A 17808-nucleotide genomic window follows, 5' to 3' on the forward strand; every position below is an offset into this window, starting at 1 on the left:
AGAACGTATTCGAGGCAGCCTCTCTCGTCGTGTTTGCGTGTGTGTGTGTCTGTGTTTTGGCAGATAGCACGGACGCGCGCACAAACATAGCGCAGCATACAGACGGCGATTGTTTAACCTCAATTGAATCGTCGCGACCCCGCAACACACAACAAACCGAACTAAGGCAACGATCCACCAACAAATCCGTCCGTTTCGATAAGATAGAAGCCGTCTATTCTTCGTCGCAGCGTCGCGGCCCATCGCCGAGAGCGTTCGTCAGTATGTGCGGATGGTCACTCTCACCAATAGAAGGAGAGGAAAAAAAAGAATAACAAAGGGGTCGCAAAATAAATACCATCACCAACACAATTGCAAACCCACACCACGCCGTCAGCTGATTCGCGGAGGTAAAAAAGATTCGGTTTATCTGTGCGGATGCAGTGCTAGAGCGCACTGGGAGTGGGAGGTTCGGTTACGAGCGCACATTCACTGTGCAGCCACTGAAGAAGGTAGAGGGGTGTGAAGGTTTAACCTACTGCTCCGTGCCGAAAGGATTTTCACATTTTTCATACTACAGCCGCTGTTCACAAATGTTATCAAGTAAGCCGATACGCTAGCTTCGGTCGCGAACGACGCAATTAATCCGACAGCCTCTCTCCTTCCAGAGCTTGTGGCCGAGTTCGGCGAGCTGCCGGCGTCACAAAAGGCGCTGCTGGTGGCAGCTGGCATCGGAAGCGTGGCGCTCCTGTCCGCCGGTGGCTACCTGGTGAAGCGGCGCATCGACAACACACCGCCGAAGCAGTGGCGCAAGGCGGGCGAGCTGACCGAGCTGTACGTCTACCCGGTCAAGTCGTGTGCGCCGATCGTGCTGCAGCAGGCGGACTGTGCCGATCTGGGGCCGCAGCGCAACCTGCTGCGCGACCGCACCTTCATGGTGACCAACGCCGACGGCAAGTTCGTGACGGCACGCATGAAGCCGAAGATGGTGCTGGTGCAGCCCCGGTTCGACGAGCGGTTCGAAACCATGTACCTGACCGCGCCCGGCATGCCCGAGCTGCGGATCGAGGTGGGTGCGCTCGGGGCGGCCGACGCGACGCGCAGCACGGTCTGGGGCGAAACCGTCCCCACGGTCGACTGTGGCAGCGAGGCGGCCCGGTGGTTTTCCCGCTACCTGCTCGACAAGGAGGACGGCTACCGGCTGCGCTACTATCCGCTGAAGTATACGAGCCGCCGGCGGCACGGCGGCGACACCGGCTCGCTGCAGGACGAAACGAGCTACATGCTGTTTAACGAGGCGAGCGTCACCGATCTGAACCGCCGGCTGGAGAACAAGGTGACGGTGCTGCAGTTCCGGCCGAACTTTGTCGTGCGCGGCCCGGAACCGTACGGCGAGGACCGGTGGCGCTGGGTCCGCATCGGGGACGCCGTGTTCCGGTACGAGATGCCGTGCCTGCGGTGCATCTTCACCACGATCGATCCGGCGTCCGGCGTGGCCCATCCGGACAAGGAGCCGCTGCGTACGCTCAAGCAGTAAGTGCTAGGCGCCAAGCCAGGGGACAAAGGGCTGCAAAACGACTAAATGGGCGCTTTTCGATTTCCTGCTTCCAGGTACCGCCAGCTGCCATCGTACGGCGAGTCACCCGCGTTCGGCATTCATCTCGGACTGCGCCGTGCCGGTGAGGTGAAGCTGGGTGATCCAGTTTACTTCGCCTAAGCTGCTCCCACCGCAACGGGGCGTTACCTTTTTCAACCTGATCGCATTTTTTTTCTTTCTACCAGCAAAGTAGGTGAGCGAGGGGCCGCGGGGGGATTTCTTTCCTCAAAAAAACAACATCCCATTACCGTCCCTCTTTCTTTTTTTAAAGGAGAACAAAAAAAACGATTAATTTTAGCAAATACTGCATTTATATTCCAAATTAAAATAATACCAGCATAATAAAAGCATACAAACGCAACAGTAACCGTCGCATGCACATGGTGACTGGGAGGGTGTTTTACCTTTTTCTTCTTTTTTTACAATCATCCGACGTACACGGCATCGCCCAGCCCGATCGCACCGAGCGTACGGATGCCCATCTGCATGCCGACGACCGGCGACTGGCCGAGGCCCGGTTTCAGCCGATACTTGCGCAGCGTGGTCAGCGGTTCCTGCTCCGGGCTGCTGACCCCCGTTTCGGGGTCAACGTTCGTGAACAGACACCTGTAGACGGGAGAAGAGCGAGAGAGAGAGAGAGAGAGAGAGAGAGAGAGAGAGAGAGAGAGAGAGAGAGAAAGAAAAAGGGTTAGGAAAGCGAATGGAATTACTATTAATACTAGAACAAACTAGTGTTGGGTTTCATTTTTTTTTTGTTGAGAATCAATCATATGAATCTTGAGTGATGTGTGATTCGAATGCCGAAACGACTCTTTAAAGATTTATGAATCTGCAAGAATTCATGAATCTCGGAAGATTCGTGAATCTCCAAGGATTCATACATCTCCAAGGATTCATGAATCTTTAGAGATGTAGATGTAACATGCCCGTTGCAGGTCCAAGTGTCGCATCGACCGTCTCCTCGTAACAAAACAAACTATCGGGCTGCGTAGTACTTGCCAAGAAGTCCCGAAAGCCTTTATAGCCTGGCGTAACCACGTGGGTTGCTGTGCCAAGAATACGAATAATGGGCAGCTCAAGCTCTATGAATCTTTGGAGAAGTATGAATTCCTTGAGATTCATGAATTCCTATAGATTCGTAAATCTTTCGAGACATAAGAATCTTTCGAGATTCATGAGTCTTTGGAGATTCATAACTATTTGAGATTCATGAATCGTTGGAGATTAATGCATATTTGGTGATTCGTAAATCTTTAGACATATATGAATATTTCGACATTCATGAATCTTTGAAGATTCATAACTATTTGAGATTGTTATTCATGGATTCATGAATCCCTGGAGTTTTATGAATTTTAATGAATTTATGAATTTTTTAGATTCATTAATCTGTGAAGATTCATTTAACTTTCCAGATTCATGAACCATTGGAGATTCTTGAATCTTTCGAGATTCATGAATCCTTGGAGATTCATACATATTTGGAGATTCGAGAATCTTTTGAAATTCATGAATCTTTGGAGATTCATGAATATTTGGACATTTATGAATCTTTAGAGATTCATGAAACTTTGAGATCCATGAATCTTTGCAACCGAGATTCAGATTCAGTGAATCATTGCATTAAACTGAATCAGATTTACCCAATACTGGAACAACAAAAAGACAGAATTGCAGCTACAAAGATAAGCTATCGCAGACAAAAAAAAACACGGATGAGAGTTGAGGGGTTGCAAAACGATAAGGAGATAACAGCTAAAAGCATGAGCAAATAGTACGCAGCAAATGCATAAGATGCTTTCGATTTACCGCGCAGATGGAAATATAAACGTGTGCGTGTGCGTGAGTCCACCACCGATCACCCCGGAGACACGAGGACACGTTGCCGTGTGGAAAGACAAGTTCGGAAAGATGGATGAGCGATAAGCGATAACAGGCATTGGGTCGATCAGGTGATCAAGCGGCTGCTTACCTGGTGCACGGTTTCACGTTCCGGTAGACCGTGTCCCCGATCCGGATCCACTTCCAGTCGTCCTCCTCGAACGCGCTCGGGCCCTTCACCAGTATGTTGGCGCGGAACTGGAGCGCCGGCACCGGTTTGTCCAGCCGGGCGTTCACGTCCGCGACCGAGCCCTCCGACACGAGCATGTAGCTGGTGGCGTCGTGCAGCGCGCCCGAGTCCCGCGCCGTCAGCAGCCGGTGGATGCGGTTCTTCTCCCGCACCGGGCGGGTCGGCCGATCGAGCGGATAGTACACCAGCCGCAGGCCAAAGTCCTCGCTCAGCAGAAAGCGGGACAGCCAGCGGGCCACCTCCTCGCCACAGTCCACCGCGGTGACCGGCTGGTCCCACACCTCCGCACTGCCCGGGGCGCTGCTCTCCAGCAGCTTCTTCACGTCCACACCGATGTCCATCATGCCCGGCGCCGACAGGGTCATGCGCTCGTACTGCGCATCGAACGCCGGCTGCACCAGCACGAGCGTCGGATGGGACCGGCCGGTAATGAACTTGCCGTCCGCGCTCTTCACCACCATGAAGATGCGGTCGCGCAGAAACCCGACCTGCGGCCCGATCGGCGAGCACTGGAACTGGCGGACTCGGACCGCGCCGCACGATTTGATCGGATAGATCCACAGATCGGACACCTCGCCGACCCGGTGCCACTCGGACGGGGGTTGCTGTGCCGCCCGGTACTGCAGCAGCCGGTACACGCCGTACCCGAGCGCTGTCGCCACACCGACACCGGCGGCGACGGCCAACAGCTGCCCGGCCGTCGGTTTGCCACCCGCTCCATCGTTCAGCAGCTCTAGATGCACGAGAGAAACTCCTTGTTAAAGACGGTTTGTTGTGGAGCAGGCGTGTTTTTGGGAAGGCATGAAAATGAAGATGAACTTGATGAGCGATCACGATGCGATGAGCGATAAAAAAAAGGGAAAACCGGGAACAGGTGTCTGCTGTAACTTACTGGAAAGCATCTCGTCCGACAGCCCGTCCGCGTTGCGCTGATGCCTGAAAGTGAGCGGTATCGAGCAGAAATCAATCATTAAGAAGGCCGATTTTTCGTTGCGGGAACCGTTGCCCGCCGCAAGGTAGCAGATAAATTGTGGTATTTGCAGGAAGCACTGCCCCAAAACTTGACCCAAACCGCTGACAGAAGAATCTAATCAACGACTGTCAACAACCCAATGGTCGTGGATGATAAGAAACTCTTCCGTCCCTCTCCTACTCTCGCTCTCGCTCTCTCTCTTTCTCTCTTGCTACAAGAGGGTGCTGTTTGATAACGCTTTTCTTACCTTTTTGTCCGTTCGCTAATGAAGCAGCTAATCAAACCTCGCCGCGATACGACCCGTGCCAGCTCCGGCAGAAGGTGTTAATGGGCAGCTCAAATACAACGCGAAGACAAGGCGCACGAGCATTGCCTGCCTGCTGCCCTAAAGACTGCTCCGCATGACGCCGAAATGCTATAAGAACGAAGAAGACTTTAGTTGTTTTAGGGGCGAGTGAAGGACGACATTTTACACACTTTTCGGCGGACGGAGGGACTGCTTACCGGGTTTTGCTTTTGTTCACCACTTCCCCCCGTTCTCACAGCGGAGTTTGTTTACATCCAATCGAACGGATTTTGCTGGATAGTTTCTTCTCTTCTTCTTACTACTATTTTCACACAATGTTTCCTTCCCGCTCTTACTTGCGGCGGTATCGGCGGTTGGTGGTTGAACTTAACTGTCACGCACAAGAAAAGCGACGCCACATTTGTACACAACAATACAGCTTTGTTTACATACTTACCGAAGAAAACTGGTCGGTACAGCGCTGTTTCACAAACAATTTTACATTCCTATTACTTAAAAATTATAAATTTTAAACCTGTGTTGGTTTAGTGATTACAAACTATCACTGCACACCGATGAGTTTTTTTAGTAAAGTGTTTATAATAAAGCAACCATTGAGCAATGGCAGCAAAGTCGGTACAAGAGGTGAGCCTACATTGTACAATCAAACCAAGATAATTATACTATACCGGTGAGCTTATAACTTTTCTTTATGCAAAAGACAACATTGAAAAACAAACGCAAAGCTTCAGGATACATTTATCTTTTCATTATTTTATATAAATTGTTGAGCAATCATAACAATAATTGTACAATCAACAGCTGTAATTGTAAAAATTGCGTTATCTGAAACTGTCCCGCTCGTGCTGGTGGTAGAGTGACCAGACAACCAATTTATCTGTGAGCGTTTCTACATACACCGAGAAAGCAGCTGAGAAAATAACTGACATCATGCTTTGACAGCGAAAGCATTTTCGGTGAGAGAAATCTCCTCCCCAAATAACCAAGATACCGAAAACGCCACCAATTTCCTGTACTAAAAATTCACTTGCATCGAACAAAGACAAAAAACTGTCAGTTTGGTCGGTTAAACCACACATCTACAGAAGCGGCCACTTCAATGTTTGTTAAAGTCAGTTTTTTTTTATGCACGGGTGAATCATTTGCTCAAATGTATATTACTAAAAGGTAAAAGAAACTTTTAGTGATTCAAATGGATTTTTTCAACACCATTTTAAAAGTCTCATCTCGGCGCTTTCCGGAGCTTCTACACACACCGGCGTGAGAAACCGGTTGTCAATTCTCTCACAGCCATCTCTCAGCTGCAGTCTCGGTGTATGTAGAAACGCTCTTTATTCCTACCGATTTAAAATATGTATGCCTACCGGTTCACAAATGAACACTCTTAAACTATCGATTTTTTATTTTTGATGCAGACCATCACAGATTTTTTTTCATAATACCTACCGCGAAATCATAAAACCATTTTTTCAAACATTGTATGCATTAAAGTCCTCATGAAGATATTGAAATCACTAGCAACGAGAACAAGAAATTTAACAGTGACAACCGTGTCTGCATTTAAATAGATGCGATTTAAGCCCGAGACTGTGCTCCATTGGATGCGATTTTATTAGAAGCCCTGTCAAAATTTTATATAGAATTTGAAAGATAACATCGGACGTGCGTTTTCGTCGTATGACGGAATCAAAAATTTTGGATTTCTTCGGACGCCGCACCCGATTTTATCTGACAAAATAATTGTTTATGAATAACAACCTCAAATTAATGTTGCATAATCGTTAAACTATTAAAATTATCCATTTAATCGCAATATGAACCGAAAAAGCGTTTCACAGCACGTGCGATAAAATCGTATGTGATGGAGCACAGATACGGCCCGTAATCGGAATTACTATAATAATTGTATAAGTGTCTTGACACATAGCGTCGTACCTGTGACTTTGTTGTGCGACGAAACAAAAAAAAGGTTAACAGTACACATGGTACCCAGGATGGCGCAAGTGCCAAACTAGTATGCAAAATGACTTAAAATCTCACCCGGGTTGGGAAATAGAGCACGTTGGAATGAAATTGGGTACAAATTTCAAATGATTTAGCTCTATAAAATACATTTACAGTATATTAGGCTGTTCAAAAATTGCGTGTTTCCGCGGGCGTGTCCAATCCTGACGATATTTTCAGTCATTAACAAAGTATGTATTTCATCACAAATTCCAGATGAATTCTCATTTCATTTCATTTTTATTGAAATTTATATTACGTTTCTGTAAAACTTAGCCAGTTTTTATTAACTTCATGTTTTTTTAATGAGAATATTTGAAATGTGTTAAGAATTATAGCGTTTTTTGTTATGACAATATGTCATTTCTCAATAGCACAGATAAACAGAGAGCAGGATAAAGGGTACCCGAATAAACGGCGCTCCACTGTATGTTGGATTTGTAGAAAAAAATCTCAAATTTACATTTTTTTGTTGTTATCATTAAGTTATAAACTCATCAAAATAACATCAATTTCAAACGAATTTGCGAAATTCCCAATCCAAATAGTTAATCGAAAATGGATTGACAGCACGTCCGATCGATCACTGTCACGGCCCTAAGCGACTGCGTGGAACCCTGAAGAAAGCAACTTGCGCTCAGAAGAAAATATGCACCTCAATTCTTCTTTGGCTTAGAATTCCTATTATTATTTGCTGATCAATATTTCAGAAAGGCCTACGTTCGGTCTACACTAAGTACCGAGTATAATCCATCTACTTGCAATCTGCATCTCCTACCGAACACTACCGATAAAATTGTGGGTGCTCCTAGCGATGACCACCAAAATAATCTGGCCACACTGACTGGTGTGGTACAGCGTAGGTGTGCGATTGACAGCAGCTGTCGAAAAGGGAGCTGTCAAACCCGGCTGTTGTTGACAGCAGAGCGACGCATTCCAAAACAAGAATGACACACACACACACACACACACACACACACACACACACACACACACACACACACACACACACGTACACACGCCCTTCCACTTCTAGTTCTGGAAAAACGTACGAATTTACGCACTTGTTCGTCACCGTTGTCGTATCACTGCGAGATAGTTCCGTATCTGTAAACTAAAGGCAGTGGTTGTGGTGCACGAAAAAGAAGATGTCATTTGGCTGGGTGTAAACAAGTGGATGGGAGGAAACGAAGGTTGTAAGATTTCTATTGATGCAAAGAAAAAAAGGGAGACGAATGTGATGTGTGTGTGTATTGTTTGTGACGGAGCAGAATGCGCTAGCAATAACAATGAAAAACAATTTTCCCTTCGAAAGCTGTACCTTAGTGCTTGTACTGTGGTGTGTGATACTGCGAGTGAACGAAAGTAAAAAAAATAACACGATAATTGGCTCAGGAAACTAAAAACAGCTTTGGTTACGCTTGAGAGGGGTAAAAAGCCTTCAAATTTTTTTCTTTGTTTTGATACATATTTATGTGCGATGACCCAGGGAAGGAAATAGAAAAACTGAAGAAAACAAAACACACAAAGCCACGAATTAAACAGTAGCAGCGTTTTTGATTTTTCAACTTTGTCCCCATGCTGCGACATTCTGCCCCTTTGTTTTGCTTCTATTGAGCAAAGATAAGTGCTTCCTGCATTCGAGCCCCAATCTGCATCGCAAAGGAGTGGAGAGGAAAGCGAGCACATCAATGCACTTGCAATCACACACTTTACTCAACACACCGAGCGAAAGAAGGAAAAAAGCATGCAGCAAATCTACCAAATTCTAATTTTGTTTTTATTTGTTTGTTTGCAGGGAACTGAAGGATTGCCATCTTGCTGCAGTTGCATCGGCTCTGAAAAACTCATACACACCGCCAGCGGTATCATCGCATCAGCAGAGCATTAGTCATACCCAACAGTGTGTGTGTGTGTGTGGGTGTGCGCACATGTATGTGTTTTGAAGAAGGGGCCAGATTTCTAAACACACAGTCGGTCGTTCTACTAGCCGTTCTACACCCCGATACGATCCCAGCGCACCAGCCAGTAATTTGATCCACCGAGAGTGTGGCGTGTGCGTCTGGCCGTCACCCGGTGCATTGCTAGGGCTTTTGTGGACCGGCCACGGACTGTCCTCGGAGAACCGGGGCAGATAGCAGACAGCAACCGCAGTCTCACAGTATTGAGGTGAGGTTAATTAGATTAATAATCACGATCGCTCTCACTACCATTGCGTAAGCAAAATGTTTGAACAACGCGATACAGCCCCCTTTCACGGTATATCGCACGTCCAGCAAGGGGATTTATATTATTTCTTGTTTGTCAACTTAACTCTTTTGCTCTCCTAGCAGCAAGATAATGCGGCAGGGGCTGCCGCCGACGCTGGGCAGGCGCGCCGTTATCGCAAAATGTTTAACATCGTGTGTGTGTGTGTTTTTTGTTACAGCGCTTTTTTTGTTTTAGCTTACTATTAGACGGAACGGTTCACCGAACTGCGCCTGAGCGACAATGCCGATCCTGTACAGCATGGTGTCGCGGGGCCAAACCGTGCTGGCCCGGTACGCGGACTGTATCGGTAATTTCACCGAGGTGACCGAACAAATCATCCCGAAGATACAGCTGATCGATCACAAGCTTACCTACTTGCACGGCAACTATCTGATACATTACATCTGCGACAACCGGGTCATCTATATGTGCATCACGGACGACGTAAGTTTGAAGCACAAGTTGCCAACATTCTACGTATCTTAAAATGCGGTTCAACACGTGACCTTTTCACAATCTTTCTGCACGATCCTCATAAAGTCACTCGTTAGATGGAAGATTTATTCTGTATAGATGGTAGAGCGATAAAAGAATTTATTAGAGAGAGGGTCAAAACACTGCTAGATAAAAGAGAACTGTTTCTTTTTATATATATTGCCAATCGCAATCAAAGATTTGTTTTACGTCCTATTTCGTATTCCAACAAATCGGTCGTTCTGAAACTGAAGTTTTACTCTAGTAATTTATGTTTTTTTGCACAGCACACTCGGGCATATTCTATTTTTGGTGTCAAAATGTCTCGATGTCGAGTGGCAGGGCTGTTACAGCCAGCGCGGATTTTCCGTTTGGCGCGGATTTCGCGCGCTTTTTCATTGGCACTCTTCATTGGCACTCTTCATTGGCGCGGATTTTGCCGGAATGAAAAGAAAAACGTTTATAAAATCGTCATTATTTTGTCAAACACCCCAGATTCAAAATTGATAAACTTCTCGTTATAACAATTGTTACATTAACTCGCCGAACGATACGAAATAACTGTCTGGGCGATGGGTTTAATTTATCTCCAACTTTGACTGCCACCCTGTATCATTTTGAGTACAAGAAACAAAGGTTCAATGAGCGAAATGAGAAAGCTGGCTCTTCCATCTGTAGTCCGCTTATCTTGGCACGACAACAGCTGATTTTCCTCTGCGGAAAATGGTTGAAGGGCCTGAAGCTGCCAATCTTCCTTTAGACCATGGCCCAAAAGTCAACCAAAATCTTGAGCCCAAAATAAACAGCAGGCTGATTCACAAAAGAGGATTCCAGCTCGTTGAAACTGACCTGGGTTGTAGATTTGATGGCAATTAATCGGCATCTTTAAAACCTTATTCGTGCTGAAGAATATTACCCTCAAACATATTAATTTTTTATGAAACTGGCTTATTCTTGAAACAAAAATCTATTCTATTTGTTCTATTTGCGGAACAACCAAATCTTCTTAGACACAAACCAAAATATAATGTTCTAGAAACAATGAATTTGGAAAATATGATAGAAAACACTAAACCAATCGATCACTTTGACATCAATGACGATAACGATAATGAAATACAAATATCTTCTCGATAATGAATATAAAAATTTTCGTATATGCCCTTTTTAGTAGCTCCCTTGCGGTTCTCGAACCAATTATTTCATTTTTCATACAAATCATGTGGTAAATAGCCTCCCACATACCGGCAAGCTTTTACGTATGACAAGGGAGTCACTGGAACAGATTAAACGGAGTTCTTCAAAACAGTTGTGAGGAAAATTTTGTGAATTCGTGAATTAGCGGGATAGATCTCTTTAGAAATTCCAAATTAAAACATAACAATGTACTGCAAATCATTTATTCCAATATCAAATATCAAAAATTTTAATTTTTTTTTTTTTCAAATTGTTACTTTGTTTTGAGTTTTCTAGCCGAGCATAAAAATTTTTAATTTATAGCATAGGTTTATAGGACCATAGGTTTTGTTCTATATCTGTAAGATTTGGGGCAGATTAGTATTGGAACAGGAAGAAATGAACGAACTCGAACTGCGGAAGACAGTCGTTGATCAGATCGCGGTAAAGAAACACCGAATTGAACTAATATGGAAACAATCTGGTGTCAGCATTCTACCACATTCGGTCCACCCCATATAACCCTCATTCTATCTTTGCTTCCATTTTTGCATATAACTGAGTTTTGTTTTTCACCATCAAAACTATCAATACAGGCGTCCCCCGAGGTACGATCCCCTCGAGTTACGACGATTCGCAGATACGACGATTTTGATTTTGACAGTTTATAGTTGTCATTGAGAAGATATTCGGCCTCAGCACAATTTTTCGATCGAAAAAATTCGATCGATCCGGCTGTCATTTTGGTGTCATTTGACACTCATTTCGCCGCCAAGGTGTTCATTTTACTGGTCTTTTTGGAAACTGGTATACCATGACACTCACGAGCAAAATGAACTATGCTACGAAAATTCGATCGTTCCGCTTTGTATGGCGAAAAATCCGCAACTCATTGAGCTGCGGAAATTTTCGAATAGCAGAAAAATGCCATGAATCAAGGTTAATGGTTTTGAAAAACGTTATGTAAAAGCAAGTTGGTAATTGTTCTGGTTCTTTTTCAATATTTTAGGTGATAAAAAATCATTTATATTTATTTTTAATATTTAACATTTATACTTAAATACATTTATATTTAAATTTAATATTTTAAAAAATGGTTTGCCTACACTAAGTACTGAACTCGATGGGAATCGACTTTATGCAGGAGTATGAAAGAAATAGTTATACTGTCAGTTTTACGTGAGCGCCTATCGAATTTTTTCGATCGAAAAATGGTGCTGAGGCCGATTGATTTTTTTTTTTTTTGTTGAATTTCTGGGCTGATGATAACCGGTACATTCACATTTCCAAAGATTCCACAACTACCCGATCTTGAATATCTATATAGTGTATACGGCTTTTGGAGTAAAATTAATACATTACCCAACATTATTTTAAATAAAATACACGATATCATAGATTCCAACTCTTCAACTTCGGTTATAAACTTTATATGCACAGATATTCGACTTACGCCTTGCTTTGGGACATTTTTTTCGGTCCCAAATATAGTCGTATCTCGGGGGACACGTGTATTCAAGAAATCTGTACGTTGCTTTCGTATTGGTGCGGATTTGTGTAACTGGCGCTGATCTCAAATGGCTTGACGCGGATTTCGTGGTTTTTAAATCGCGACTCCTGGTAACAGCTCTGGAGTTGAATATTGCTAACGTAAACAGGGTTACTTTCTAGCTGAACTATCTCGCTTCTCAGCGCAGTTTCGAGGATTCACATTGGAACACGTCATGTGTTAGAGTTTGACGCATGAAATCGTCTACGTTTCCTTACGATCCCAGAATCGATTCAAACCAGTCGTTCTCGACATCACAATCGTAGTGGAAAATGGATCATAAACGATGGTTTACCAGTTTTGAAGTAAATTGCTTTAGTTTTCTGCTATGAAAAATTAAGTAAATATAGTAAATTTTCCCCAACGTGTTGCCTCTTCAAAATCAATTGTTTGTTTAAGGTGAACAATTGGGAAGTCTTGTCATTTTCCATACATTTTTTATTTGAATGTCTCACAAGGACCAATTTCTCTCAAAGCCGAATTCTTCGATGCCTATGCTTTTTGGTGCTCAAAACTCTAAGATGAAATTTTTGAACTGCAGTTTTTCAAAATATCTCATTTACCGGTCTAAAGGGGCCATATTTCTATGGTTCCATGGATGGCGACACATTGATTATTTTTTTTTTTAACTAAGATAAAAATTCACGTCAACATTCAACATTCACCTCAAACAGACTTCATTGAATATGTTTTAAAATTATTTAAAGAAAATCATCACTATACAAATTCTACTAAATTACCTACGCTAATTCGTACGCTGCACATTTACTGTCGGGTATAGTTTGTTTACTGGAACTGGAATTGTATCGTTTTAATGTTTCCATATAGTATCGTTCCGAATTAGCATTCAGAACAGTTCCAGGTACAGTTCACGAAAATAAATGAAATCGGGAACTAGTTCTGGATCGATATGGGTTCCGCATCAATTCAAAGTCCTTTATGTGTTTACTTTCAGTTCCAGGACTGATGTTGGTTCATAAGTAGTCCAGGTCTGGTATAGGTTCAGTATCAGTTCCAAGTCCTGTATGGAATCAGTATCAGTTCCAAGACCAGTATGGGTTCATGATAGGTTCTAGAACCGGTATGGATTCATGAGCAGTTCCAAGACTGGTATAGGTTCATGAGCAGTTCCAGGACCGGTATGGGTTCATGAGCAGTTATAGGACCGGTATGGGTTCTTGATAGGTTCCAGCACCGGTATGGGTTCATGAGTAGTTCCAGGACCGGTATGGGTTCATTATCAGTTCCAGGACAGGTATGAGCTCATGAGCAATTCCAGGACAGGTATGGGTTCATGATAGATTCTATGGGTCCAGGATCAGTTCTTGGACCGGTATGACCAGTATTGGTTTCTATACCGGTTTGGGTTCAGTATTGGTCGCTGGATCGGCATATGTTCAGATACCATGTTTAGGACCGGCATGTGCAGTTTCTGAACCAGAAAAGGTTCTTTAACCCTTTAAACCCCCCCCCCCCCCCCCCCTTTAATTCTCTTAAGGGGTCGTCATTAATTTGATGTAAATGCGATCGAATTTTGAATGTACAGCTTGACAAAACCTTGTTCCAATCGTGTTTAAACAGTTTTAATTTATTTTTTTTAACACCAAAAGCAACGAGTTACAATACAACAGAGAATACAGCCTAAGGGAAAACACATGATATAGAAGCTATTTAATCGTAACATAACGTTAGTCACTCGATCTGAGATTAATTACAAAAAAAAAAAAAAAAAAAACAAGTTGCTGTCGCAATTCTAATAGTTTCATTCATTAAAAAAAAGTTCCTGTTTAATCGTACATTTGCTAACGAACCCTTTTGCCGCTCTCCCTCGACAGCGCTTCGATCGATCCCGTGCCTTCCTCTTTCTGCAAGACATCAACGAGCGGTTCATCTGCATGTACGGGCTGACCGTGGCGACCGCGATTTCGTACGCGATGAACACCGAGTTCGCCCGTACGCTCGCCGCACAGATGCGCCAGTTCAACGAGGGCCAGGAGCAGGACGCGATCAGCCGCGTCAATGGCGAGATTGACGAGCTGAAGGACATTATGGTGAAGAACATCGAAAACATCACCAACCGGGGCGAACGACTCGAGCTGCTCGTCAACCAGACGGAAAATCTCCGTAACAATGTGCGTATGCTTCGCCCAATTATTGCTTTTCCTATTAACAAACCCCTTTTTTGTTTCTCTCTCTCTCTCTCTCTCTCTCTCCTTTATCCCCGTCCACACTTTGCAGTCTGTGACATTCCGGCAAACGTCGCGCAATCTTGCCCGCACCATGTTCTGGCGTAACGTGCGCATGTACTTTCTCGTCGCCGCCATACTGCTGTTCGTGATCTACGTGATCGTGAGCATGGCCTGCGGTGGGTTGCTGTGGCAGAGCTGCATCCACTCGTCGCCCGCACCGAAGGGGCCACCGAACGGTGGGGGTTTGTAATTTGTGTGTTGGACCGCCAATGAGCGCGCGCAGGGACGGTGGTGGTGGTGGTTGCAGGATTAAAGTGATGAACGGGAATTAGTGGACAGGTTATCTTAACGCTTTATAGCTCAACAGAACAGAGTTTCGTTCGAGCAGCAGAACACTCACACAGACGCACCGAGAAACAAGAATGTACCATGAGTTTATTATTATTATTATTTTTTTTTGAGTTCCGTTTCGTGTAGTGTTTTGGTTTCCAATTTTTGTTGTTGTTTCAGTAGAATCGAGGTCTCTTGGCGTGATATAGTGCTCATTGACATTGTGATTGGCAAGGGCTTTGGTGTATCGTTTGTTCAAAGTTTATATTGATAAAAACAAAAACAAAAACAAAGCAAAGGAAGGTGGAACACATTTTTAATCCCATCTCTAGTGACGTACGCTACAGTGCGGCACAGTGGTTTGAATTTATTTAGTTTTTAAAAAGAAACGAAAGATGTAGTTACGAGAGGAATCAGAATCAAGGGGTATCGTGAGTACGGGTGGGCGTGTGTGAGTCGTTGTGTCGTTTCCAGTTCCGGTGTTGCTTCTTCATTTCTTTCCAAAAACGGCCGGTTAGAAGAGGACGACGCGGAACGCGAGAGAGAGAAAGCCCATCAGTAGCTAAATGCTTTTCACATTTCTTTGCTTTATTGTCATGTATTGTGCGTTTTTGCTTCGGTTTAGCGATATGACTTTAATGCTTAATTAATAACCAAAAAACCCCCGAAACATGGTACGGCAAGCTGCTGGGGTTTGTGTTAGGGGGTTCTTTTTTATTAAATATTTTGGCAAATTGTTAGTTCTACATCATTTGAATTTAAACACTGAGACGAACAGAATAATTTAGAGCGTGAATGAAATCGCGAACGAACAAATCCTTGCAGAAAAGTGATTTGCTCTGCGTTGTTGTGCCGTTGGTCTGTTAAAATCATCTTACGATATGTACTGATACGGTGCCCGGAAGCGAGCGAGCGAAATAACGCGTGTTGTTTTGGATAGAATACAATACTGAAGAAACGATCTGAGAATTTTAAGCAGTAACAAAAACGATAATATATATATATATACATATACATATAAAGCATTGATTTAAATCATGTTGTTTGTTTTGCGTAAATATTCCGAAGCATTATTCCTAGGTACTTGTCGCGTGTCTTTCTTTCTACCTTTACACCAGAATAACTAGAGCATGAGGGATGTTTTATTCCAGGATAAAACACTCTCTCTCTCTCTCTCTCTCTCTCTCTCTCTCTCTCTGTCTCTCTCATTACAGCCTTTCCTTTATTCCTTTGCTTCTGCAGGCAGCGTTCGCCCGAAGACTCCCGACCTGATGCTAGCCCGATTCGTGTGCATGATGCATCGTCGCGCTGAAAACCGTTTTGCTATCCCTTTCCCACCCTGCCCCATCCGTTGTCTACAGTTTCTTGAACTTCCTCTTAGCCGCTCATCACGCTCGAGGAGGCGACAGGAACAATGATGCGGATTTTAAACCCGGGTGCAGTGACAATAATACTTCATCAACAGTAGAAATGCTTCCCCCACCGCCAGGTTCGTACGCGTACGCGTACAGGGTTGTGCTCAATGACTGAATCGTGAATGAATGTTGGGATGCGGGCCAACGAGAAAGGAAGCGTACAGAGAGGGGAGTTGGTGTTAGCAGACACATCGAGCAACGTGGCGCGTGCTGCAACTGCAAGCCAACATTTCGACACGGTTTCCTGCGAGACAGTCTATCGGGCTATCTCCTGTTGATAAGTAAATCGTTATGCCTAACACACACAGCGGCATTAGCCACCTGCAGGTTCTGTTTATTTCAAAGCGCGAAATAACTAAATTTACAAATAGTTGAGCCAATAACAGGCTTGGCGTCACACGTTGGAATGTGTTGGAAGTATCACCGTACGGAAAGATATTGGGAGAGCGATAGCGCCCACCCGAACAAGGAAAACGTTCAACCGGGCACGGGGATATGGTGTCGCTGTTAAAGAAGATCAAGCTTCCCGTCAGGCCACTCGAAAGAATCGTGACTTGGCTGACATCGATGAAGTGCATGCTTCTTCTTTCATTGCGAGGCACGAAACGCTAAACTGGCCGGTGTGGCGGTGTATGCGTGTCTGTATGTCTGTGTGTGGTAAGTGTAGTTTTACGCAACATTCTCTACCTCATAGAACATCGTCTCGCACTTGCAACGGCTGGGGCGATCCAAGTGGCTCTTTCGGCTGGGTTTGAAGGAGTTTGCTGTAACGCGCCGCTTATAGACTTATCTGCAAATCTTCTGCATCGGGTTTTCGTAGTCAAAGCACAATGGGCCTGAATCATTATGCTTTTATTTGTTTTACAACTACAAAAGAACTAGTGATGTGCTCTCTGGAGCGCACACACGACTCCGGTCCGACTCCGGCCAAATGGAAACCTCTAGTTCGATCCGGAGTTGCAGTCGTCCAGAGTTGCCCAGAGTCGTTGAGAGTCGGTGTCGTCCAGAGTCGATCGGAATCGGTGTTGATCCGAGCCGACTGGAGCCGTCCGGTGTAATGTGCTTTTGGCATTCCATTTCGTTGTGTGTGTGTGTGTGTTTTTTTAGTCTTTTACTTTGCGCGTGCACTTCATGTGCCTTTGTTTCGAAGGTAGACTCCGGACGACTCTGGGCGGCTCCGGGCAATTGTGGACGACTCCGGACGACTTCGGACGACCCCTTACGACTCCAATTCCAAACGACTCAGGACAACTTTGGACGTCTTTGGATGACTCCGGACGACTCAGGACGGCTCTGGACAATTCCGACTCCTGACGACTACGATTTTGGACTACTCAACGCACGGCTCCAGACAATTTCGAACGACTCCGGATAATACTGGGTGGACCAACCTTCCGGAGTCGGTTCCGAAATTATTGGAGCCGGATCGAAGTCGACTCTGGGATTTTACCAACTTTGTAATTCCCCGGACCTCTTAAGACTTCGGACGACTCC

General features: G+C 44.7%; 3 protein-coding genes across 14 annotated transcripts; 2 read left to right on the forward strand and 1 right to left on the reverse strand.

Annotated features, from left to right (window-relative positions):
- The first annotated feature begins 7 nt into the window (after nucleotides 1-7).
- LOC1272285 (mitochondrial amidoxime-reducing component 1) lies at nucleotides 8-1943 on the forward strand. The gene is made up of 3 exons (XM_311228.6): nucleotides 8-582; nucleotides 648-1512; nucleotides 1591-1943. Exons 1-3 carry the CDS (start codon nucleotides 573-575, stop codon nucleotides 1694-1696), a joined length of 981 nt encoding a protein of 326 aa, XP_311228.5. The 5' UTR covers nucleotides 8-572; the 3' UTR covers nucleotides 1697-1943.
- LOC1272286 (mitochondrial amidoxime reducing component 2) lies at nucleotides 1865-5563 on the reverse strand. 8 transcript variants are annotated; one of them, XM_003437019.2, is made up of 6 exons: nucleotides 5364-5543; nucleotides 5125-5297; nucleotides 4868-5035; nucleotides 4540-4583; nucleotides 3549-4380; nucleotides 1865-2182 (listed from the first exon to the last, which is right to left on the reverse strand). In XM_003437019.2, exons 4-6 carry the CDS (start codon nucleotides 4547-4549, stop codon nucleotides 2002-2004), a joined length of 1023 nt encoding a protein of 340 aa, XP_003437067.1. In that variant the 5' UTR covers nucleotides 4550-4583; nucleotides 4868-5035; nucleotides 5125-5297; nucleotides 5364-5543; the 3' UTR covers nucleotides 1865-2001. The 8 variants fall into 8 exon arrangements, with proteins under 8 accessions (XP_003437067.1, XP_311229.5, XP_061519260.1 ...); XM_311229.6 differs by having other exon boundaries at nucleotides 3549-4401; nucleotides 5364-5512; XM_061663276.1 differs by having other exon boundaries at nucleotides 5125-5563.
- Nucleotides 5564-7819: 2256 nt separating this feature from the next.
- LOC1272287 (vesicle-associated membrane protein 7) lies at nucleotides 7820-15934 on the forward strand. 5 transcript variants are annotated; one of them, XM_003437020.2, is made up of 5 exons: nucleotides 7820-8124; nucleotides 8730-9100; nucleotides 9360-9625; nucleotides 14216-14512; nucleotides 14619-15934. In XM_003437020.2, the coding sequence occupies exons 3-5, from the start codon at nucleotides 9422-9424 to the stop codon at nucleotides 14817-14819; spliced, it is 702 nt and encodes a 233-aa protein (XP_003437068.1). In that variant the 5' UTR covers nucleotides 7820-8124; nucleotides 8730-9100; nucleotides 9360-9421; the 3' UTR covers nucleotides 14820-15934. The 5 variants fall into 5 exon arrangements, with proteins under 5 accessions (XP_003437068.1, XP_003437069.1, XP_061518019.1 ...); XM_003437021.2 differs by having other exon boundaries at nucleotides 7902-8361; XM_061662035.1 differs by having other exon boundaries at nucleotides 7902-8296.
- Nucleotides 15935-17808: the final 1874 nt, after the last annotated feature.

Source organism: Anopheles gambiae, chromosome X, assembly GCF_943734735.2.
Source record: "Anopheles gambiae chromosome X, idAnoGambNW_F1_1, whole genome shotgun sequence".
Classification (NCBI taxonomy): domain Eukaryota; kingdom Metazoa; phylum Arthropoda; class Insecta; order Diptera; family Culicidae; genus Anopheles; species Anopheles gambiae.